Source organism: Podarcis melisellensis, assembly GCF_964234715.1.
Source record: "Podarcis melisellensis genome assembly, chromosome: 1".
Taxonomy (NCBI): Eukaryota; Metazoa; Chordata; class Lepidosauria; order Squamata; family Lacertidae; genus Podarcis; species Podarcis melisellensis.
Window position 1 is genome coordinate 98,632,309 of NC_138528.1, and position 25,892 is coordinate 98,658,200.

At 40.3% G+C, this 25,892-nt stretch overlaps 1 protein-coding gene across 15 annotated transcripts in view; it reads left to right on the forward strand.

Annotated features, from left to right (window-relative positions):
• Nucleotides 1-25,892, forward strand: part of ARHGAP15 (Rho GTPase activating protein 15) — a 377,757-nt gene that overhangs the window by 41,589 nt on the left and 310,276 nt on the right. For all 15 annotated transcript variants that reach the window (XM_081929289.1, XM_081929290.1, XM_081929284.1 and 12 more), the window contains 3 exons: nucleotides 1,390-1,448; nucleotides 6,642-6,729; nucleotides 13,910-13,999. In XM_081929289.1, coding sequence (XP_081785415.1) covers nucleotides 1,390-1,448; nucleotides 6,642-6,729; nucleotides 13,910-13,999 — 237 coding nt within the window. The remainder of the gene's footprint in view (nucleotides 1-1,389; nucleotides 1,449-6,641; nucleotides 6,730-13,909; nucleotides 14,000-25,892) is intronic.

Here is a 25,892-nt window from a genome sequence, read left to right on the forward strand (position 1 = left end):
GAGAAACTAATCTGAAGCTTGGATGGTAAACAGGAGCCATCTCCAATTCACATTTTAGCCAGGGGAAAATAACTTCCTTCCTTGTATGTATCCTGGCAAGAACAGTGTGCATATGTAAGGTACAGAATGAGAAGGGGAACAGGCCAGATGTTTGCTATAATCTTGGTGCCATGGGGTGGGAGAAGGCTGGATGATTTATGTGAACATGATCAAAAAATCCTTGCATTGCTTTATGGAGCAACAACCTGATTCTGAGTGGAGCAACAATCTGTTTATTGAGGAACAGTTCTTTGGGTGATCCATTTTTTTCTTCGGCATTCAGTACTGAAAATATGGTCCAACATACACAAATCTATGCATTAGTACCTATAGCCTGTGCTTCCAAAAATTTCAGGAGCTCATGAAGAACGTGTGTTATGTAGCATATGCGTTGCCCAACATGTTCCAAAATCTCAGCTGTTCATAAAAATGCAGAGTATGCTCCTGATACTGTAACATACGTTTTTGTATTTATATTCCAAAATTTGGCTTACATATAATGAAAACAAACAATATTATATATGAATCTTTTATGGACTGTTTGCATATTTTAATTAAAAAGTGTATTTTAAACTTAATAACTTATTTTATGGCAATAGATAACCTTATATAAAATTGTGCAGCAGTGTAATAAAATGCCTGCATCTCTAAGCCAGGCCTGAATAACTGAAGTGACCCACTGTAGTTGAATGCAGCACACAGGTCCAGTGTTGTAGCCTGCTAGTAGGCTGACAAACTCCTTGTTTTGGCAGTCCTGGGGAGAAAAAGCCAAGGAATTTATCAAGAGGTTTATTGAGGCTTTGGAGAACCACCACACAGGGCTGGTGGCTCTGTCTAAGTTCGTAAATTGTGCAGACCTGAATTCAAATATAAGCAGAGGTGAGGTAGTAGTCCAACCAATGTGGCGTTAATTTCTGTATCCTATCTTGTTTCATGGGCTCTGGGCAGTCTCAAGCCCTATATTCTGCACCTGTTCAGACCAAAGTTCAGAATCTTCTAGGCCACTATGAGAAATTTCATATGGTGGCTTGTAGCTATCCACTGTTGGATCCTAGGGCAAGTGTTTCTACTAGTGGGTCCTGCTAAGATACATGGCTGCTAGCTGCTGCTAAAGGATGCCTTTTGCTTTTCCCGGCCCTTCACTGATACGTTTTCTTGCAACATTTCTGTTCGTTTTTTAAGACTTTGTAGCAAGCCCTTCAACACACAATACCTGCCTTAGCTCAACTAGGTTTAAGCTGCATTTGTGAACATATATTAAAACAATTGGGTGGGAACTAGTTTCTTTGGCAGTATGCCAAACCTGAAAGCACAAATAAGAATTTAGCATATGTTTGTTCTTTATTGCAGGTAATCAAAGAAGGGTGTCTTCTAAAAGCTAAAATTGCAGATGGAGGCAAGAAGCAAAGGTATGAGGCAATAACCAAAACTTACAGTATAAGCAAAAGTGTTAGAAAGCTCATTATCTCTTGAAGGGGGGTAGCTATAAGAGCCTGACTTGCAGACTAAGCTCAAAGTATCATAGTAATTTCATAAGGTGACATCATATGGTACACAGAATTCATGGGTCTTTCTTCTGTATTATAAATTAGGAAGTGTAATATATTTCTATGTTGTTAATCTGCAGCAAATACATAGTTTAAGAACATTGGGGTTCGATTATGATAAAAGTTTCACAAAATAATGTATTTTATCCATTGGGTGCCTTTTTTGTTTTTAAAGTGATTTCAGTGGAAGCAGAAACAAGATACTGATTCATTATCTTTAATTGTAGCAATTCTTTTTTTGCCCTGGGAACTTGCTAGATTTTCATTTTCTTAAGTTTTAACCCTCCTAATGTTGTTGTTGTTGTTTTAAAAAGCCCCCAAACAGAGTCCTTTAAAAAGAAAAGCATTAAACTGGGGAATCTTTTAGAAATAAGTGCATCCTGCTGTGTTTTCATAATAGGTGCTGTATTAGCAAGCTGCAGTTCTTGTGCCACTTCTGCCCTCAGCCTCAGGCAGAGGACTTGAAACTGGCAGTGGCAAGCACATGGATCACTCTGCCCAGACCGTAATTTGAGGGGAAGGGAAATCGTTGCTTTTCAAACTGGAGGTGGAAATGTCATTAGTAATTAGTGATTATTGAGTGTAGAAAATATATTGGGATTCAGAGGCTGGATTAGCAGATTTTTGAGGCAACTTCAACTCAAAAATTCTGTGTCTGGAATCTGGATTGTCACGGCTGTATTTCTTCTTCATAGTGACTGTGGTAATTTACAGCTGATTTCACTGTATTTTCTTTCTGAGGCCGTACAGTCTTATGGACATATAGTATCTTAGTTTTCACTTGGAGAATGGAGTGCAGGAGGCAGGTAGCTATCTCTCTGAAGAGTTAAGTTTTTACGTAGAGCACCATTTTCATGTCAGGAGACCCTTTCGAACAACCAACTCTGCAGGAAAAACTGAAGTAGTATTGTTCTGTGAGAAGACTGTAGTACCAGAGTAAGTGAACATTTAAATTGGTTTATATAGTCACTAAACTCCTGGGTTATCACTTGGGTCAAATAACCTTTTTCTAATGAAGGAGTAGCCACCATTGTCCTCTCCCAACTCCCATCTTCAACCATTGACTATACAGGCTGGGGCTGGTGGGTCCAAAATTGGCACTGTATTGAGTGCCCCTGTTCTAATCAAATGACTGCTCGAGCATTTTATTTATTAATTGCATGTATTTTACCTTGCCCTTTGTACAAGTAAAGCTTAGGGTGGGAATTTGTCCTTCTCCTTTCCCCCCCACAAGAGCCTCAAGGGATAAGTCCCTTATCAAGGGATAAGGAAGGGGAGTCACTCAGTGCAATCCATGTGGCTGAGAGGAGCTTGAACCTAGTCAAACAACTCAGCCCACATGAATCTTAACTCAAGACTTCATCCTATTCCAAGAATCTTTAGGGCAGCCAGATGAAAGAGAGGGAGCACGCCTGCTGAAATTCTCGTTTCCACACAACTATTAAAGGTGTATGAGCCCTTTTCCTTATTTGGATCTGGCCCCTTTGTGAAGAAGTGAAGCATGTCTGCAAAATTAAATGTTGCCTAAATCTGCTCATGCTATTTTTGAGAATGCTTTTGCCATTTATACAAAATAAAAGATGTGTGGAATCTATTAGTAACTCTTCATGCCCAGTACAGGAAAACAATGCCTGATCTTCCTGCTCCTGTGGTTAAACATTGGGGGGGGGGCCCCGAAATGGAGGTGTCATAATTTTTGTTATAAACCTAGAATTACCCACTTAAACTTAAGTCCCTGCTTCTCTAAGAACATATAGCAATCAATGCAAACTGTGTTGGTCTTATAGTGTGCTGCCATCAGGTGTCCATTTGCCAGAATGCAAATACAGTGGTCACAAGGAGAAAGCTGTAGAAGTTCATTGCTTTTAGTTTACAAAAAGCTGCTTGAAGTTTGACATTATGTTTTAGGCAGCTGTGTAGTTCATATTTATCTTTTTGCATGAAAACAGTTTACAGGTGTTCTATATCTGAGAGTTGCAGGGTTTTTTCTCTCTCTCTCTCTTGCATCGTTTTGATGCAGCATTCTAACTGATTTTGTCTCCTTTTAATCTGTTGCTAAACTGTCATGTTGGGGCCACCAGACAAACCTCAACATGGTGTCATTCTTTAAAATGTATTTAATCAATTTTGTTAGGTTAACTTTTATTTCAAAAAAACCCCCCAAAACTTTCCTGGCAATCCAAAGATCAAAAGCTGCAGTCACACCATCTGTCCAGCTGTATATTTTACCTTTTGCTGAACTGATTTTTTCTAAGACAGAAAAAACCCCACCCCTGACTCTATATGGAATTGTATGTATATTTCATAATGCTAAAGACATGTATTTCTACATAAATGTTAGCAATACTAGAGTATGCTGTCCTTTGCATGTGATAGTTCCATTTTTCTTTTTAACCCAGGGCAGGGGAAAATTTACTCCTCTGGATGTTATTTTACTACAACTCTCATCATTTGATACCACCAGCCATGCTGACTGGGGCTGATGGAAGTTGGAGTCTAACAACATTTGGAAGGTTCCAAGCTACCCTCTGCCTTAGTATCCCTCTTTTTCTTAACAAACCTCAAAGCTGGTGCTACTGATTCAGTTCACCTTAGCCTAGGGTACAATGCTCTTCTGGGATGCCAATCCACCCAATGAATACCAGTGCTCTGGAACCTTTTGCATAGAATACTATTTTGGACCTCCCCCCCCCCCACCTCCGTGAATATATACTTAAAAAACAACAGCTAAGGAAATGTTGTTGTTTTTTTAATGTGCCAGTATTTCAGAAAACAAGAGGAAGTAATGCTAATGAAACTCATATATGACAGACAGAAATCTAAATGTAGGAAGTATGCCACGTCCATATGTGGTAAACACTGTGCCACAGTCCATTCTTTAGTTAGGAATAGAAGTTCAGGCTAATGTAATCCTGACATTCATTACTTTAATATATTACTGAACTGGACTACAGAAACCCACTGCAGTAATAAATGAACTGGATCTTAAAAACATCTAAGTTCTGGTGTTTGTCTCTGCCTTCCCACTTTGCAAAGTGGCTTCTACAGTGGTACCTTGGGTTACATATGCTTCAGGTTACATACACTTCAGGTTACAGACTCCGCTAACCCAGAAGTAGTACCTCGGGTTAAGAACTTTGCTTCAGGATGAGAACAGAAATCGTGCTCTGGCGGTGCGGCGGCAGCGGGAGGCCCCATTAGCTAAAGTGGTGCTTCAGGTTAAGAACAGTTTCAGGTTAAGAACGGACCTCCAGAACGAATTAAGTACTTAACCCGAGGTACCACTGTACAGGATAGGATCTACATATTTAGCATGCATTAATCCTATTCAAATGATGGACCAGAAGTAAAATATCTGGAGTGGCAGTACTGATTGTCCCAACTTTCTCAGACTGTCGCTGGATATTTCTATTCTGCTTTTCAGTCTAAAGAAACAAATGAAAAAATTGTATCTGCTTACAAAATGACGACAAACCGTGATGGGCCTTGCTCTAGCAAAACATGAACCTTTGCATGGACTTCAGTGAAAGTGTTCTACTTATTATGCCAACTTGAGACACGACAGAGAGTACAACTGTAAATCCCCTTACTTGGAAGTAAATTCATTTTAATTATTTCCACTTGTAGTAAATGGCAATATTCAAGCAATAGCAGTACATCTACTGCAGCAGAACTGCAGAGCCACCCTCCTAACACCAGGGCTGCTGCTGCTTACCTGGATGGGGTTGGGTTGGAGTGGTAACCCTGAAGGGGCCAGTCTCGTGCTCCTTCCAGTACACCTGTGCTCCTAACCTTGCCACCTCCCAGCCCAGCAAGCCCACCATATGCACCACTACTGAAGCCAAGGCAGACTTAAATACATTTGAGCCAACTGATTTCAGTGGTTTATGTCCACTTAATTTTGTGCTGCATTGTGGCAAATCTTTGTAGTCAACAAGTTGCAAATGATGCAACATTATCATCTTTGAAATCCATTATAATTGCCTTCAAATGGTGAATCAAAGCACTTGAGCTCTAACATGGCTCACACAAGTCTGCAGATTGAATTTGATGGTAATTTCAAACAGGGCATCTTTCCCCATGAAATATGAGGTGATACGGCTTCATGAGACTACTACTGTCCCAAATAAGCTAAACATTTAAATCAGATCTTGCTATAAAGAGTTTAAGACTGAGGTGACAGCTTTAGCAGAATTTCACTCATTACACAGAGGCAAACTTGGTTTGCCAACAAAAGAAGACTCAGCAAGGAAGACTCTCTAAGTGTATGCATCTATTATATGCATGGGTTTTTTAAAATACATATCGGATGTTTATATATATTCTTAAATGCTGTATATCTTTTTAAAATGCAAAGCATTAAGTAGTCCTATAGAACTAGTTTCTTCAGCTCTTTTGATAGCTCATTATCCTCTTTCCTTTATTCTTCTACTTTGTTTCATCCTGATTTCCTACCACTTGCTGTGCTGTGAATTGGTCTTGCAGTAGAGCAACCTAGAAAGCATAGTTGTCATAATCAGACTACTGAACCAGTCTTGTAAATATAACTAAGGATAAAGCTGTAGCTGTTTGGACACAGCATCTGAGCTACCAAAACATTGGGCTAAACCCATGCAGTTGCAATTCTGTCAATATTAGAAGAGATGTACTGAATACTGTTTTGAATTTGGATCGTGTTCTTAAGTGCACGCCTGACTGCCCAGCTTGGAAAATCAAATAAACTTTATTCTAGCAGATGACCGTTATATGTAAATAGTTTGGAACCCTGGGCTCAGTAGTGCTGCTTGTGGTGGGGCTGAGCTGCAGGGGTTCACCAATCTAGTGGTCCTACTTTTGCAATCATTATCCCCAACCCACACCACTGGCCTGCCTTGCTCCAGCCCTCTCTAGGTAAGCAGTAGTAATGGTTTCTGGAGTAATGGTTTCTGGAGTTTCTGGAGTTCTGATGCATCACATGTGCTTGGCCTGCAAAAGTGAATCTGTCTTTATGTACAAAGTAATCTATGTTTGCTTAATTGATCCTTTTTCAATAAAACTGTTGTTATTTCTTTAAAGGAAAAACTGGACAACTTCTTGGCTTATTCTCACCGGTCAGAAAATAGAATTTTACAAGGAATCCAAGCAGGCAGCCGCGGCCAATCTGGTAAGCAGCTCACTTTCTTACGCCTTTTTCTTTTTCAGAAATGTTGTTGAACATAAAGTTTGGCATCATAAAAGAGCACAGAACTATTAAGCCTTAGACTTCTAAGATCTGATGTAAGAAAATGACTCAATAAACTTTTAATCAGATGAGAGAGGAGGGGAAATAGAACTCAGCATATCTTTTATTAAGAGGTGCTTTTTGAAAATAATTGCAAAGTGAGACGGATGGTGAGTGGCTCTCCAGTAATGTGGAGGTAACACTTTAAATTAAGGTGCCAGTTATAAATGCTTTATTCTTATTTATGAAATGATCTCTAAATGCAACTACTTCCTCAAATAATGTATTATAAAGTATGTTATAAAATGCATTAGTAATAAATGCTTAACAGATGAGGCGATGAGAATCTGTTACAAAGGATATTATAAGACGTAAATTGTATTAAACCCTGTGTATGCATCTTTAATACATGAATTTAAGTTGCTATTGAGCTTGCTGTAAAGTGACTTGCATATCATAAATAATAATAAAGTAGTTATAAATGGCACCTTAATATAGGGTGTTACCAAAGAGCAAAACACTGTAAGTTAGCAAAGTGATTTTTATCTTCATATAAATGTGACATATTCTACATCTGGCTAACATTTCCTGAATATTCCTTATGACTCTATCTAATATAGTTAATGCACCTCAAAGTAGAATTCAGTATACTTTTGGGGAGGAAAAGTTCCTCGAGGGAAGACCTTCGATTGTAGCCTTCAGATATGTGACAGATATGTTGTACAAATAATCACGGCATGTTTCCCTTCAGTGCTAGCTGCTGCTGAGATTGAGCCTCCTCTATTCTGGACTCCGGAAAAACAGAGAAATCCATAAATTAGTGACACTATAGACTGAACAGGGAAAGGTTTGACAGAGCCCTATTGTGATGGCTTCCCAAGGCTTGATCAAACCTGCCATACCGTATTGGTTTGATGGGTGACCAAAAAGGTGCACTATATGACAGGAGTCAGAAACAATAAATAAATTTAGATATGTTAGGTGATATGGAGCCCCCTGCTTGTTTCCTTGCTTTTTATTAGTTTGACCATTGGAACTGTGAGCTATAGGGAAGCTTGTCCTTCTCCTTCAATGGTTCATTATGGGAATGAAGGAGAAAATGTGTTGTGTATCTCTTGCTGGTAATATGATAGGCTTTTATGCTGCAGTGATAACATAGTATGTTTCCATTTTCAAACAAAATGTGTATTAAATGAAAATGGACTGGAACCTGAAGTTATACTGTCACACGTTTGTTCATAAGATTCACATTATATTCTTAAATAACACTTGCCATATTAATTATGAATTTGCAGTTCCAGTACTCAGAATTCAAGATTGCTGCCTGGATCCTAAAATCCTTGGATTATTTAGATTGCACAGCAATCACAATTTGTGATCATCAAGCTGATACACAGGGCACAGAAGTCCTGCATTATGGCATTCCAGTTGCTTAATTGTGCTCCTTTTGCAGTCCAAAAGTGGGCTGTGTAGTTTATCTATTTTGGCGTTTTGAGTGCCAGAGTATGGCTGGAGGGGCAAAATGATCCTCAAAAGTCTTCTTTTATTTCTGCGTGTTTGTTCCCTGATTGGCAGCTACTTTGGTCCTGATGGAGTTGTTTGCAGATTGGAGACGTCTTCAGGAGATGATGGAGAAAAATGCTTTGTTTAGAGGAAGCAGTTTAAATCCAAGTGGGGAAATGTTCCATTCAAAGAAAGTGATTTGAGTCCGAACTGGTTTCTCCAAACAGAGTGCCCCCTCCCCCTTTGCAGAGATCTGTAGTAGTTCTAGCCACCTGTCACAGTTGAGTTGGGGGAATGAGGGATTTGGCCTATTGGCCAAATCCAATTCCCCACCCTGATTTAAAGTACCTCTAGTGGATACTCCAGTGGTTGTCTTATCATCAGCCACAAAGGAACAAAAAGGGCAGGACAGATTGACTTAGCTCCCAGGAACCTGAATCTGTGGCCCATCTGTGGCATTCTTTAGTAACTCAGTCTTTGCAAAGGAGTAGAGGAACTGCTGGTGGCTCTTAGGACCAACCCTTCATTTAGTATCTTCCAGATGGCTGCTAGGACTGGTCGCTAATGCTGTGGTGGGATGCACACTAGCGATGCCAATGGAGACTGAGACTGGCAGGCTCATCATTTCAAGAAATAAGCTTTTCAAACAGCCTGATTTCATTCCTTGGTGAAAATAAAAGAAAGCCACAGCACATCATTCCTTTCAGAACAACAAATCAAGGGACTCTACCAGTTTCAGGTCTAAGTAGCAATGTTCCAAGTCAACTAAGTCTTAATCTAGAGCCTCCAGAGGAGCATCTGCATCCCCAAAAGGCAACTAGCCCCACCCCAGCAACTGATGCCAAAGTGATCAACTTCCTCAGTCACGCTGAAGACCCTTTTCAGGCTTCACAGTGAAGTTGTTGTCCACCACCATGAATGCATGGGTCAGAAAGGCAGGTTCAAAGAAGTTTGTCAAGAGACCAAGGAACAGGTTTAGGGCTTAACCAAAGTCCAGATGTAGGAAGAAACATGGGCTGAAGCTGCAAACCTTCCTTTCCAATAGCACCTCCCTGTGGTACAACCCGTTGGTATTTGGAGAAGCGGCTTCTTATGCACCACAAGTAGCTGCAAATGGAACATAAACTTGGGAAAGGGCCAGTCAATGCACAAATGTGCTTGGGCATGCAAATAGGCCAGTTTGGCTATTGTGGTTTTATTATTGTTATTATTTTCTAAGGAAATAGAAATGAAGGCACTGTTCAATCAACAGATAATAAAAATGGTCAGATCATAGGATCCAGCCTTTGCCACAAAACAATGAACTCATTATATTATTTCATTAATGTCTAAATTATCCCATTGCTAAAGTACAGCTGCTCAGAACTCCCCCCCCTTCATGCCTAACAATCTGGAAAAAAAAGTTCTTTACCAGAAGGAGTCTATGGAGGCAAGCTTATTTGTTTCTGATGCAGCTAATGTGATGTTTGCAGCAAACCATTCATCCTACTGTAATTTTTGATAGGAGCAAAGGAAGCAAATGTACACATGTGATTTCATTAAAAATTATTTGTTTACTGATTTTACTTTCAAGTATTGTTTACTTTAGAGAACGGAAGAATTCAACCATTAATTAAATAACGTAATATTCATTCATTGTGGTATGAATTTAATAACACAGCAATCTTATTTGGGGCATGAAAATTGTGCAATTTATTACAAAGATGGATATGTTCTTAAAACATAAATGTATTAATTCATTAATTCCTGATTATTAAGTACTGGGTATAAATTGATCGTTTCTTTTAAATATGAAACAAAAATATGAAACAAAATATTTCAGTGCAACAGTTCCATTTCAACAATATAGAGGGAGAAATAAAAGTGCATTCCAATAGTCCTTCATACCCATGCATATATGCAGTTACATTTGGAAACAGCAAGAAACAAAACTGGACTGAGTTAATCATTACCAGTTTTTAAATAACAATGTCCTTATATATTTCGGAAGATATCCAAGTATGATAAAGCAACATATAGACCAAGGTTGCTTCCAAATGGAGCCATAGTATTACAAACTGGTCATTGAATCAATTATTAAATTGAAACTCCGTAATCTGGCTGAAGTGTGTTGTCTGTCAGAACCTCATGAGTACATTAGGACTATCTAGAATCATTTAAGCCCTGGCTTGTGATACCATTTGCACTGCCAGGTCCTAGCAGCTTGCTCTTTGAGGTTTCTTTATCATGCAGGGAACCTACCTAAGTATAAAAGGCTCCCTGCTGGAGAAGTTAAGCCCCCAATATGTGTGTGAGTGAGAGATACGGACATGCAGGAGGAGGCAGGTCCAATGGACTCATCCCTATTCTCCCGTTGTACAATTATAATCGAGGGCAGAGAGAAAGAAGAACTACTGAATAGGGCTACATTTGACATTGCACGCGTGCAACTCTGCTAAACATCATAGATGTATAAAATAAAGTGGTGTGCATTGCGGACAGGCAGTGCCTCTGAAATGTGTATTGCAGACACATTGAATTTTGCCTTCCTTTCAATTGTGTATTCAGTTTTTTTCATCAATTGCTCTGACTGTGGTATAAAAATACTCTACTACTGTGTATCCTTCAGATTCAGTTGTCAGCAACATTCTATAAGGGAAATGTCTTTTTAAACACATTTCCGTTTTGACATAAAATTCTAGTCCACTATACAGTATACATTTTTCCTCCCGCCAGATAGTTTATTCAGAACAGAGGGTATCTTACCTCAGGTTATTAGCCCTTCTGCACACTAATTTACTGAGTGAAGATGCCTTCCAAATCCATATGCATGGAGAATAAGATTTCATTGTAACAGGCACTTGTAGCAATTTACAGGCACAGTCCCTTCCAATGGCTTTGATGTAACATAATTGGTCTGACTGAAGAACCCAAAGCAAGGACATTCGAGTGTTGGAGGGAGTCCTCATGATAGCTTTTACTCGCTACTGGACGAAGTGTGCAGGATTCCTATGAATTTCATAAAGCAGAGGAAAGACAAAGATGTTTTAAATGCTTTGGTTGTATGTGTTTTTTTTCAATACAGTAGTACCTCGGGTTACATACGCTTCAGGTTACATACGCTTCAGGTTACAGACTCTGTTAACCCAGAAATAGTGCTTCAGGTTAAGCACTTTGCTTCAGGATGAGAACAGAAATCGTGCTCCAGCGGTGCGGCAGCAGCATTAAATTAATGGTGCTTAATTTAGCACCATTAGCTAAAGTGGTGCTTCAGGTTAAGAACAGTTTCAGGTTAAGTGCAGACCTCCGGAACGAATTAAGTACTTAACCTGAGGTACCACTGTACTGGATACTGGCAAATTAAACACGCCCCCCCCACCCAGATGTCTCTCTTTAGTTTATACATTCAAGATAACATTCCAGTGATGCTCTGGGGCAGGTGAGGGTGCTTTAGTCTGTTCATTCAGGTGATCATGGTGAAGAAAGGACAGTGAGAAGGATTCATAAGAAACACAAAGACATTCTGGATTTCTTGGTCGCTTCCAGGAGCTGGGTAACAGGTGGAGGCATATATGTTAATTGTTGCAGTTGGGTGGGAATGGAAAGGCTCAATCATGAATGATAGCAGGAAGGATGCACAACTGTCAGTTACAATACAAAACAGCAACATCTCATTTCTCAAAGGGTACTTTGCACATCCGAGCTGCTTCTGCATGCAGTTTCCTTTGCCAACTTACACAGAGCTAGATCAGTCTTTCCCAGTCCTTCCTGGAGATGGTAGGGACTGAAATGGAGACCTTCTACATGCAAAACATGAGTTCTGCTACCGAGCTATAGCCCTTCCTCAATGTGAATTTCTGCTCACACAACTAAATTGGTGTGATCGCTTGTGGGCTGAGCAGCACTGGACTTAATTTAGCTTCTGGTGGAACCATGTGATGGTTTCACCATGGAATGATTGGTTCCCCCCCCCCCCATGAAAAAAGAGTTTGCCACCACTTCAAGTGGATAGGCTTCCTTCAGCAACCTCTGAAGGCATTCTACTCTAATTTGGGACTCAATGCCATACAGGAAAAGTGCTGCATCACAATGTCGTGTATTTCTCAGAGACATTCTTGCAGGGCGGGGATGACTGTTACAAATATTTCCACCCCACTAAATACACTGTCCTTGGAAAGGGGATAGAGAATTTCAGCCCAGCCTTACTTAATGGTTGTTGAATAATCATTTGATCAAAGGAGAGAGCATTTGCTTATGCATTCCAGCAAAGTTGACAGATTTCAAAGGAGATCCAAATTTTATCCTTCTGTTGTTACAACTGTGATCCACCTACCTCATTGTGGTAACTAATGTGCTGTCCATTAACTTTAAAACACCAATTATTTTTTCTGCGTTATCGGTGTAAAGAAAGATTTGAAGTAACCAGATTAGAGTTGCTCAATTGAAAATAGATTTTTAATTTCATGTAATACTAAGGCATCTGAAAAACAACAACAACATTCCTAGGAGCCCTGTAACTTCCTTTCTTTTTATTCTAAAAAAGCATGATGCTTAATGTTTTTAATTAAGGGTCTTTGAAGGAACACACTGCAAAGGACTTAAACAGAGGGGGAAAGACAAAACTTTTAAACATCAAACAGCAGTACACAAATAAGATTTTATATAAGTGATATTATTTACATATGTGTCAAAATGTAATAAAACAGAGCACCGCCTTCCACAAATTCTACCTTCCTGGTTGTGCCTTTCTGATGCTTGGTTGCTATGCTGGTTGGAGGGGAAATGGCCTCTTTCTGTTCACCTCGGCTGGACAGCAGCTTCCTCAAAAGGGTTGGCACTCAGGAACTGAAACTTACAGCCCTTTCTAACATAAAAACAAACAACAAACCATCAGCAAACAAGGACCTCATGGTGCTAGGGAAATCAATAACTCATTTTAAAGCACTACTAACCTGTTCCTAAGTGTTCAGGGCCTTACAGAAAGGCATTATCTAAATCAGGCATGTCCAACCAGTAGATCGTGATCTACCAGTAGATCTCCGGCTGATCCTGGTAGATTGTGGGACCCTTATTGATCATGGGATTAAATAAAGTTTACTGAAAGTTAACAAAGAAAAGCTGAATATCTTTGGGCAATCCTACCCCAAAAAACTCAACAACTCTGGGCAGTCCTCCGCAAAAAAAAAAATAAAAAAAAAATTGGGCAATCCACACACACACCCTCTTCCTCCAATGACAATGGGTATATCACTGCCAGTTTTTTTAAATACTGGGAGTAGATCACAGTCTCTTGGAAGTTTGATGTGCCTGGCTTAAATGGTACTGAGGCAATGAACTAATTGCCCATAATAGTGGCTGTTCCTTACCTGAGCTGCCCCACTGAGTAGGCACAGCCTGGTTAAAGTACTATACACCACCTCTCAGTTTTTAGAAACAAACTTTGCATAGATAATTGAATTCTTAAGGTACCAACATTCATTTTTCTAGTAGTCTATCCCTCAGGAAGTGGAAGTGTTTCTAATTCTGATATTAGGAGTAGGCTCATGCTGTATATGGAAATTTGTACTAGGGTATTCAGATGATAGTAGTTTCCCTATCTGATAAAGTTTGCTATAACTAATTCTCATTTTTTTGTCAACAGAAAGTAGGGTATAAACCTGAATGGGTGGACTTGTGTGGAGCTCACATCGAATGGACTAAAGACAAGTCTAGCAAAAAGAATGTTTTCCAGGTAGGAGATGGTTTATTATTGCCCTATCATTATTTGGCAATTTCATCATTAAAAACAAAGCAAAAAACTAAACAAACCAGAGTTCCTTTCCATGCATAGTATAGAGTGTGCAATGGCAATGCTTGTACTTGGTTAAGGCAATTGGAACACGTAACATTTTATTCACTCTTTCCTGTCTCTCCCCCCCCCCCCCCGGGCTGAAGTGTCTTGATGATTGAATCAGCTGAAAACCCTTGAGAACCTGTTGATTTGCTGATTAATGTGCCATGTTCAATTTGTTTTTAAAAGTTGGTAGGTAATTTGTTTTTGGTTTAAGACTGAGATCCTTGACCTAGTGAACTCCTGTAAACAGAACTTTCACACGCTGCTTACATAAGCTGTATTCCCAACTGAGTGGAATTTGCCTGTTTATTTTTATTATTTCTTAGGGCTTTAATGACAGGTTCATTCCAGAGCAAAGACGGCACAGGAATGGGGAGGTGAAAAAAGCAACAACTCTGCATCTCTTAGAGCCAGCTCAATCAGCTATGCATTTATTCCAAAGTCAGATAATTTTAATGAATGTAAAGAAAGTTTTATAGTGATGCTTATAAAGGTAAAGGGACCCCTGACCATTAGGTCCAGTTGCAGACGACTCTGGGGTTGCGTGCTCATCTTGCTTTATTGGCAAGCCGGCGTACAGCTTCCAGGTCATGTCGCCAGCATGATTAAGCCGCTTCTGGCGAACCAGAGCAGCGCACAGAAACACTGTTTACCTTCCCGCCAGAGCAGTACCTATTTATCTACTTGCACTTTGTGCTTTCAAACTGCTAGGTTGGCAGGATAAGTGATGCTTATACACTGATGCTAAAGAAGTTGGGTTGTAGTCAACATAGTGCGAAGCAAAATGTTCTACCAGCACAATGTGCAATGAAACATTCTCTTTTTCTCTCACACCCACTACATATGTTCTTGGCGTTCCCCCAACCCTCCAGAGCAGATGTGGAGATGGCGCAAGGTGTGGGTGGATGGAGAGTAAATCCTATTGGGCTATCACAACTATTTAGTTGATTACTCTCCATTGATCACAAAGGTGCTGCCTTATGAGTAACAGTGATGGAGATTTCAGCCTTACGGCATCCTCCTATGCACAGAAGATTGTTGCCTCAGTTGTCAGGGCCAGCTTCAAGGGGCTGCTCCTATGAGGGTGAGCCCACTTAGGATTCCTTGACACCTCTTCGTATACTTCCCTCATAATTTGGCTAGATTTATGTGTAAGCACCTGCTAAAAAAAACACCTAGCTTGCAAGCGTTGGGTGACGCTCCCAGCTGAGTGGTCGGCCGACTGGATTCTGTGCTGAGTGGTCGGCTGGGCTAAGTAGATGGCCATGCCCCACCCCCACCCAACAACAACAACAACAACAACAACAACATATTATTTATACCCCGCCCATCTGGCTGGGTTTCCCCAGCCACTCTTGGTGGCTCCCAACCGAATATTAAAAACACAATATAACATTAAACATTAAAAACTTCCCTAAACAGGGCTGCCTTCAGATGTCTTTGAAAAGTAAGATAGTTGCTTATTGCCTTGACATCTGAAGGGAGGGTGTTCCACAGGGCAGGCGCCACTACTGAGAAGGCCCTCTGCCTGGTTCCTCACTTCTTGCAGTGAGGGAACCGTCAGAAGGCCCTCGGAGCTGGACCTCAGTGTCCGGGCTGAACAGTGTCCCAGGGCTGCCATGGATTGGTTTGTTTGGAGGATGACTTAGGCAGGAACCCGTGAGCCTCCGTGGCAGCACGGAAACAATCTAAAATGGCACTGCACATCTGGGGGAGAGAGGAGGCACTGCGTTGGGCTGCAACCACCGCTTGCCAGCAAGATGGTAAGCGGCTATTTGTACCAGTTTTCCCACTGGTAGAAGCAAATGGGATGCATGCCTGTTCATGGGATGGCAGGCATTGCGTTGTTGTTGTTGTTGTTGCTGCTGTATCATTATTCAATGCCATTGTGGTCCTCTGCCACACCTTGAAGTATTTCTCAAGACCTATTGTCTTGTGAATGCTTAATTTTCTTGACAAAGGAGAACATGAAAGCAGAAAGTTGTTTGAAGCAGCTTCACAGGCTCCTATGAGCACACGGTGCAATTTGCAGCTGGGTATCGTCTCCGTCTCCCTGGCAAACTGACACGTTACACTAGGTCTTCATCAGAAGAGTTGCGAATAAAAGAAGATTTATGTTCAAATCACATGCTTTAAACATTTCCGCTAAGTGCTAGTTTGCTCTTTGGTGTTGAGCCTGAAATTTAAAGCAGTGGGGATTAAAAGGATTACAACATAATCTTAAATAATCCTAAGTGTCATTTACACAGAGATGGTTGTAATAACTAAATAAAACCATGTTAAGGGATGGCAGTGTTGTCAGTCAGCAACTGAAACTGTGTCTCCAATTGCCCTATCGTCCTCTCTCCTTTATCAACTCCAATTTTACGTTGGATAGGTACAGCTTGATGGGAGCTGCTGCTGAAGAAAGTAATGACACAACAGAGTGTTTTGCAGTCAGTGCTAATATGGTTACCGAAGCATTAGTAACTAGATTAGTTTTCTAAAAATCATCTCAAGGTTCAGTGTTTCAAGCTTGTGGTACAACTTTCCTCTGAAACAGCTTAGCTTTTCCTCCTATTTCAGTCTTGCTGTTTGTTTCCTGCAACGTGAAAGTCAATCAGCATATTCTGAATTTAGCATTCTAATAGGACGGTGGGGGAGAAAAGGGCGGAATATGTTTCACCTTGGCATCAATTCATTTGAAGACTATCCAAGTGTACTGGGGGATGTTGCTTACAAACAGGGCTAACCCAAGATTTCAGGGGGTCCTTGGTACAGTGACACCAATGCCCACTGCCATCCCATCAACCAGAGCAGGACCTATTAATAGTCTTAGCCCTAAAGGTACTGTAAAGGTAAAGGTATCCCTGACCATTAGGCCCAGTCGTGGCCGACTCTGGGATTGCGGCTCTCATCTCGCTTTATTGGCCAAGGGAGCCGGCGTACAGCTTCCAGGTCATCTGGCCAGCATGACCAAGCCGCTTCTGGCGAACCAGAGCAGCACACGGAAATGCTGTTTACCTTCCCGCTGTAGCTGTACCTATTTATCTACTTGCACTGTGACGTGCTTTCGAACTGCTAGGTTGGCAGGAGCTGGGACCAAGCAACGGGAGCTCACCCCTTCACAGGGATTCGAACCGCCGACCTTCTGATCGGCAAGTCCACAGCACCACCTGCGTCCCTGTAGATCTATACATTCCCTATGTTCCGGATAGTGCATACTATAGATGTATTGGGCAGAATAGTGCTGCCTTCCTAGCATTGAACTGATTTTAGAAGCTCAGCCAGGAGGATGGTGAGTGGCAGGTTGCAAGTGCAGTGCCAGTAGGGGGCTTTCTGAGCCCCTGGGACCTTCAGCCTGTGCCTGACCTGGTTGACCTCTGGTATCATGTCTGCCTACAAGTTACTGCTACACTACACATTTCTTTAGTACCAACAGTGTGATTTGCAATGTACAGAACAATGATACAAGGCATTCCTTACCCAAGGACGATACCTTATGTTCAATCTTTTGCCTGGGAATTAGTAGCATAAATTCTATTTATGATATATGCTGTATTGGATCCATATGAGAGGGTTGGATCAAGAGGTGCCCTTCCATTCACAGGCCTAACCCAATATACTAGGATACTTATTTGTATGTGAATGATAGGTGGTGTTGACGAGTTGTGTTGGTGACCATTGGTGCAATTCCCTATTTTATTTATTAATCCATTCAGAACATTTTGTTTCACTTGAGAAGATATTAGGTTATATTACATGTGTACATTGTTTTGAAGATTAGCTTTTCTGAACCTTTTCCAGCTGTGGTTGGCTGGTCAGAACTACACACAGTATTCCAGATTCTTCATAGAAGCATAGGAAACTGCCTTATATACTGCCACAGAGCATATAGAAAGTGAGTCAGACTTGCAAGTGTTAGCTGACTCTATTAGGCTATATATCAGAACCAAGGATTATTGATTTGGACAAGTTCACTACAGCACACTTTAAAAGCTTCTGCTTAAAGAGAAGTATTGAACAAAATCTTAGGGAAACTTGTCTGTCTGTTAAAGAGGAATGCCAGGGTCATTGGCCATCTTGAAACTCTTGCATGAAGTTTATGTATGATTTACTGCTATTTATTATGGCAAAGTGGAATACTAGAGTGAAAAGTATACAAGACTTTTCTGTTATGCAGTTCTGTTACCTAGATGTTGAATTGTATTCCTATTAAGAGAGAAGGAAGCAATTTCAAGAGAGAGGGTGAAATCTGTATGAAATGTGCTGCAACGGCTGAGCCTTGGAATTTAAGGCACATTTATTAAGTTGCCTATATAACAACGTAAAAACCCTTGGGGCAGCGGAATCCATTGCCTGAGTAGGTTCTTCCACATGGTTTGGAGGGATAGTAATATTGCTTTTAGAAGATGAGAGGGAATGTATTTAGAATAGAATGCATGGTATAGTAGCAAAGAGATATGCCCCAGAGAATATTCAAACTGATCAGTCAATTGAATGTTCTCTAATGACACATGAACTGCTTTAAAGTGGCTGAGTATTGCATCTTTATGTGCAGCCCAGCTGATATCAAACAACAGATGCTGAGAGCTTTAGTAGAAAAGTTATTTTAAATTTTGCATTATATCCATTTCCCATCAGTTATTGCAGTGGAGAAAGGATGAGTCCATTGCCTCCTTCTAGGTGGATGATAAGGCCCAAGAGGACTCAAACCATGGAATCTGACAGCAGGGCCCAAGCACCTTGCCTTACCCTTTACACCACTGGGACAAATCTCAGGCAAAGGGAGCTTATTTGTCTGATCTTAGTTGCTCTGCAGCGCCAGTTGGAGTGGGGTGCTGATGCTCATTAGCCTGGACAGACCAGATGATCTCAAAGCATAGCATCCTAACAAAGATTAGAATTGGTTCTTGCTGAATCAGAAAAAAGTGGTAGCAGGTATGAAACCTAATACCAAACAATGAAGTGATTGTAGTGTGGTGCATAAAATGAGTGTTGTACATTTTCTGTGGGATTAGAAAGCCCGGGATGATTCCAATGTCAGTTACTCTAACTAGAGACTTCTGAAAAATGCTTCCAAATCACAGCATGTTATGTGGCAGGGAATATCATTTGCATTGATCTTACTATCTGAATCAGCCTAATCACATGGAATGCTACCTACATCAGTGCCAATTGCTACCAGGGGCATGGAGTGTTGCAATGGACATTCCTTGCAAGCTGAATATTGCTTGGGGTCAGCAATTAGTTACTCATACACACACGTTTCTGGGTGCTGAAATGAGCCGGCATGCACAGGTTTGTTGTTTGCTTTCTCTTAGAACTATGCACCATTTCTATTATCTCAAGGTAGGAAACTGCCTCAACCACTTCTGCCCATTTAACCAGTTTTAAGTTGCAAATGGGAAATGGCCAGAAACAAAGTTTCTCAGATATCACCCCAGATGTCAGTGGACATGTCACTGGTCTTGCTCAAGGCACATTTTCATTTGCTTTGCACCTGAAAAACAGGACATTTGGGTCCAAAATGCTTTTGACTTATTTAGTACATGTAAAAGCTAATGAATCCGTTCATGCCATCTGCCTGTCCATCAGGGTGACGCAAATAGAAAACTATCTGACAGCTTTAGTTAGGGTAGGATAAAAGGCAGACAAACGGCTGAAGCAATTCATCAGTTTTGAGAAATTTATGGTAATGTGGCTGGGGAATATAAAAAAAAAAAAACATAGCAAAAGCAAATGATGTTTACTGTGCTTAAGAACCTCAACCCATCTGTGGTTAGTGGCAGTGACATTTTCCAGAACTTTTCAAAACTGTTCCCATTTACAGTGAACACAGCAGTAGAACACACTTAGAACCAGGGCTGGTCCAAGACATTTTGGTGCCTGAGGTGAACCGCAAAATGGTACCGCAAAATGGTACCCACCAGGGAAGAAGGAGTGAGTGAAGATCTACATCAGGAGCAAGGGGGAAAGAAAGATATGCACTGGGATCTGCTGCTCCCATGGATCCTGCTGCCTAAGGCAGTTACCTCACCTTGTCTCATGGGTGGGCCAGCCCTGCTTAGAACCTTGATTTGCATGCATGAGAATCGCAGAATATAAAAGTAAAATATCTAAGCCACATTTTCATGACAGGATTAACATTTCTCATTGAAAAAAGTAGAAAGGGTAATGAGGGAATAAGACATTGAGATCTGGGAAACAATTACTTATTCTACACATGAAGGATTGACTGGGCATCACTTTTGGAGATCCTCACAGTTTCTTTTGACCCACTCTGTAAACACAGTTCACAGCTGAGCTCAGAGGAAAACATTTTCATTTCAAATCTGCCTGCGGCACAAACTTAGTGATTTTTATTTACACACACTCTCACACACATGCACACACACACACACACACACACACACTGCAACTACTTGTGGGTGCCAGTCAGTAGATTGCGATTTGAAAAGCATATCAAGACAAAAAATCAGTGTTTACCTATAGGCTCACTTAAATCCCACAGCCTGACAAAAGCAAGGTTGCTTCCAGATGGTCAGCCTCGAACCAACCAGTCCTGTGGATTTCTTGAAGGAGAGTGTTCCACAAAGAGGATGCCACAGCCCAAAAGACCCTACAGGTACAGGGAATTTCTGGAACTCCAGAAGTTGTTTGATGACAGCTTCCCTCATCCCTGATAATTGTTTGTTCCAGCTGAGGCTCATGCTGTTTGGATACCAACAACATCTGCAGAGCCACAGGTTTCACATCCCTGTCCTATTCCCATTGTATAAATTGATATAGACTATAGAAAAACTCCCCTTTTATCCACTGGTGCTAGGCATATATAAACCTAGGGTATGTGGGTGGGTCTGGGTGTATAAATATATTTACAAACTTGAAGGTACCTAGTTGTGTACAAGTGTGTTTGTGTGAGAATTTGCATGTAAGAAATTATGTGACTTGTCTTTTTCTTTGACAGCTACACTGCAGCTTTCATAGCTGCAGATGTTATTTGTCCATCAGAAAGGAAAATATTTCTTTTGAGCTTGAGGCATTTCTGTGTTGCTAAAATTAAGCCTAACAATGTTTACTGTACACATGAAGTAGTAATTCTGTCAGGGCAGAAGCACAAAAGAGCAGCAAGGCCCAAGCAACTAAATGGGTCGCAGGATAAAATCAACATTTTATTCCCTTACATAGTATAAAAGAAAGATGTTAGGTACCCAGCCATGTCACTTTAAGAATCTAGCGTCTCCTCTTTTTCTTAAAAAAAACAAAACAAACCACGCCACATTCCTCACATTTGAAAAGTAATTATTAATTTGCAATTTTAATGTATAATGAAGTTGAATGGCACTACCATCCTGCATTATTCATAAAACACATTGCTGCCATCTGGCGGTCAGTAGCCATGTCATCACTTATTTTCCCTGGCAGCTTAGTTTTGCAGCTTTGAGGTTATGATCTGTAGGAAACTGGCTTTGGAAGGACATTTCTACCGAAAACTTAACAGGATTCTTAAGTTTTAAATGCTGTTAAGATTGAGGTGCAAAACTATGTGATATTTTCCAAGGAAGGGGCTTCTCTAGTGATATTTTAGTGTAACTATAAAAATAAAATAGTACACAAAGCAGGCATGCACAGCTTGTAACCCACCAAAACAGAACAGCCCAACAGCCTTGCATTACACACAGTCTCACCTTAGGCAGCGATAGGAGGCTCATCAAGTCCCTGATAAGACAACTGTGTGTGGCTGTACTCAGCTTGGTGTGTCACAGCTTGCACAAGACACACACTCTTGCTATTTGATTAAAGTACACAGATGTTGGATTGAATAAATACAACCTAAATTTTTGAGCGTTTGAAAACAGCATGCACAGTCAAGACTTATAAAAATGGCTCTTTATTCTACAATCCTTTGTCATCCAAGAGGGATTAAATCCTTCACGGAGTTGGTGCTATTTTTATTATCAAAAGGAATTTTTACAGGTGCAACAAACATTAGTCATTTGCAGCTGGAGTTTGAAGCTGTTTTTGAAATGTATAAGGGAATAAGCAGCTGCCAACTTGCCCTGTTTGAAATAGTTAGTAACATTAACACCTTCTCAAGCTGGTTGTTTAATGAGGTAATGTCTGATTTAATAGAGAGGGTGACTATTGTTGAGGTTTTGTAAAGCGGTGTAGTAGTTGTTACATTTTAGAATAACCTGCAGCTATGGAAAGTGAAATAAATATCAAATGCAGCTTCAGATGTAATTAGTAAAACTTATTTTAGTGGCAATGCAATTTGGGTTACAAATACAGTACTCTTTTGCATGTTGTATCATTAAAACTCTGTTGTCTGATCCACTGGTTCTTTGCAGCCTCTTTAACCTGCAAGGGCTTCTCTGTTTACCGTAAGGGTGCAGGCGGTGCTGAGTGGCCCAGGGGATGCATGTATGGAGGAGCTCTATCCAATGGAGGGAAAAGGGGTCCATTCACACAGGGCCTCCATGAATTTCTGGATCAGTGTTATAAGTCAAACTGCAGATTAAATGCATCTCTTGGCTTGTCTGACTAGTGTGATGTGCAGCAATCACTTCCTTTTGTTTATAAACGGTGTTATGTTTACTTAGATGTACACTTTATACAGTTCTGCAGACCAACTGATCACTAATCTATTTTTCACATATAAAATTCAGGCTGATAGATAGCAACCCACACACAAAATTCAAGATAACAAAGCTCTGAACTAACTTAGAGCTTCCATGTTTAAAGTGTTAATATTCACATGTTTACAGTTCAGCATGTGAAAAGGCTAGGATTGTGATCTGTAGCATTCTTGCTCGTGAGTCAGCCCTGTTGAGAATGTAGGGCAGCTTGCCTCATATGAATCACATAATTCAGAGTGTCCAAGATGTCTAAATACAAATTGCAGTGTACCAGATATTTTTTACTTTTACTTAACATTCCCGAAATTACATTTAAAATATCAATTCAAACAAGAGCTTTTGAAGTAAACAAATCTGATAGAATCCCCATCCCTGATGAATTGTCTATTTTAATTTTAAAGAGAAACAAGAGGAACTTGAAAGGGGTTACATGTTGGTTGGATGTGCCATGGGAAGAAGCTGTGGGCATTCCAATAAGCCATACCACTAAGTGACAACACTTAAGGAGAAATGCCCTTTAAGAAGAGGTGTTGTTTTATAACTGTATGCCAGTTCCATAGAGATGAAGGAATCATATACATATTTGCACTTTCACATACCAAAACATGGCACAATTCCTTAATTTATCAGTCATGCAAATCAAGGAGCAAAGCAAAATGAATTCTACAGGAACTCACTCATAGATAATCAAATCTGACTTGTTTACATGCCTGGTTCTGGCATTTTGCTGTTCAACCACTACATATCCTGGGAGGGAGTGGGGGGGGGACTTGGCTAAGCCACTTTACTCAATTTTTCTGTTTCTCTTTAGCGAGTGAGGCAGATATTTTGGTGTTGGCTGCTTGAAGAGAGCGTTGGCTGTCCTCTTTTAGAAAGGCAGCACCTCATGCTTGTGTAGAGATGTTTGCCAGATTGTGGAAAGCATTCATAGTTTTCTACTGTGAGTGGGGTCTTTTTACACAGGAAAAAATCATGCTGAGGAAAAAACATTCCTGTGAAATTCACATTTCCTTAAAGCTTCAGAGAAATGTGGTGACTATAACAAGCTCTGTACAGGTTGTATCCTAAAGATGCTTCAGAAAGCATGTGTATATGTTATATGCACACCTGGGGTGATCCATGGTGGCAGTGTTTCTGATGTGATAATGGGTGCCATTAGGATAAGTAAGTCAAGAAGCTGTAGCTAGAACCTGCTTGCTGCAAAAGAATATCTCTTGGGATACCTTTACATAATAGGCTTTCTCTATTGCCTAGAGTAATAGCTACTGAGTTCTAGAGCACTGCCAAAGTGATGCAGGTTCCATTTATCTGGTATTTAACTCATTTTATGCCGTCCTGTACTACGAAACAGTTAGTTACCTGTTTTTCTCACTCACCAGAGAGAGAATCCACTAAAGGAGGAAGCTGGAAGTTACTTAGAAGTACATTTTGTATTCCTTATGAGGTGCCACATGAGTCTGGTACAATAATTATATGTTACATACACCACTTTAAGGTTGCAATCCTGTATTCACATACTTAGTAATAATTCCCATCAAACTCTGTGGGTCTTACTTCTGAGTAAATATATATAAAGACGGTAAGTTAATTGTTCAAATAGTTTGATACAGTAGTCCGTATAGCAACCCTGTAAATTAAGCTGTATTGTCGATCGCTTGAATGAGTTAACGGTAGAGGAAAATTCTGAAACTGGATCATAGCTCAAGCTCAAACTAGCACATGGCATGCAGTCAGTCATATGCATGACTTTCCCTATTTTTTAAAAAAGCCAAGGGTAACTTTGGAAGCCTAAGCAGAACAGACAATGGTGGCTGGTGCTCATTGGGACTGGTAGGGTGGGAAGCAGGGAGGTCAGTGACAACCAGAGGCAGAGACAGGGACTGTTCCAGTAATCTCTGCACACATTCAGTGACTATGTCCAGTGAGGAACAGGCCTGCTAACTAAAGCACCAACAGACCTGCTGGACGTACCCCTGGCAGTTGCCCATTCAACATTAGTAGGAAAGGGGGCCTTTGAATGTAGAGATGCATACATAGCACCATTTTGTGCAAAGTTGAATCCTGGTTGTTCAGGGTTCTTGCCTGTGTGGAAGAGCTTTGCTATATATGTATGCTCCCTTTTCCTTAAATGCCAAATATGTGGCCACTGGAGGCTACTAGACGCAACCCCAGTTCCCCCACTAAAACATTCAGTCAAACAGCTGTAGTTCTCACGAACTATCAGCTTGGTTGGTTTATTTTGTTAATGAATTAGTTCAAGTGCATCTTGGTAGCTGCATAGTGCCAGCAACAAGCAATGTCAATTAAGCATACAAAGACTTTAACTGGTACAGGTGCACATCATTATCATAAAATGCAGACAAGCAGTTAACAGGAAGAGACAAGCAAGAATAGACTGGAAATTGGGAGATACTTTATGTTGAGATTTCATCAATAAGTCAGTCTCAGTCTAGGAATCAGGCAATGTCCACATTCTGTGAATGTGATGTGAATATATGTGTGTGTGTGTGTGTGTGTGTGTGTGTGTGTAATATCTACACAAATGTCCATGACAGGATAGCAGATCACTTTTACAGTATGCATGAAAACACTTTGTATGAAATACACCTAAAACACACACTTCAAATACAGCTTTACTTCCTTATAATTTTAGAGTGAATACTTTTGAAACTATGTAGTATTTGAGTTCATTCACTTTTTCTTACCTTCATACTGGAAACACTAGCTTCCTTTAGTTTTTTTAAAAATTGCCTAGTTAATTGATGTGGAAGAATACTATCACCGTGACATGTGTCTCTTCACATGTATTAATCATTATCATTTAAAAAATACATATACATCCTTAAAGTTTTATTCTGAGTTTTAAAAAACCTTCTGGAAATGCCATAGAATTGCAGATCTGATGATGATGTGTAAAAATGGAACATGGATGCAGAAATTTCATGAAGTAGATTTTCCGCTTTGATGCTTATGTGAAAAGACATCTCAAGATGACTGAATGTTTTCATCCGCTATACAAACCAGTTCCTTCAAAAAGCAGCAGTGGTGCAATACAATTTACAACACAATCCTACACATGTCTACTTAAAAGAAATGTGTATAGGACTTCCAGGTAAACGTGTATAGGATTGCAACTTTAGTGAATTATTTATTTCTTAAATGGTAATCAC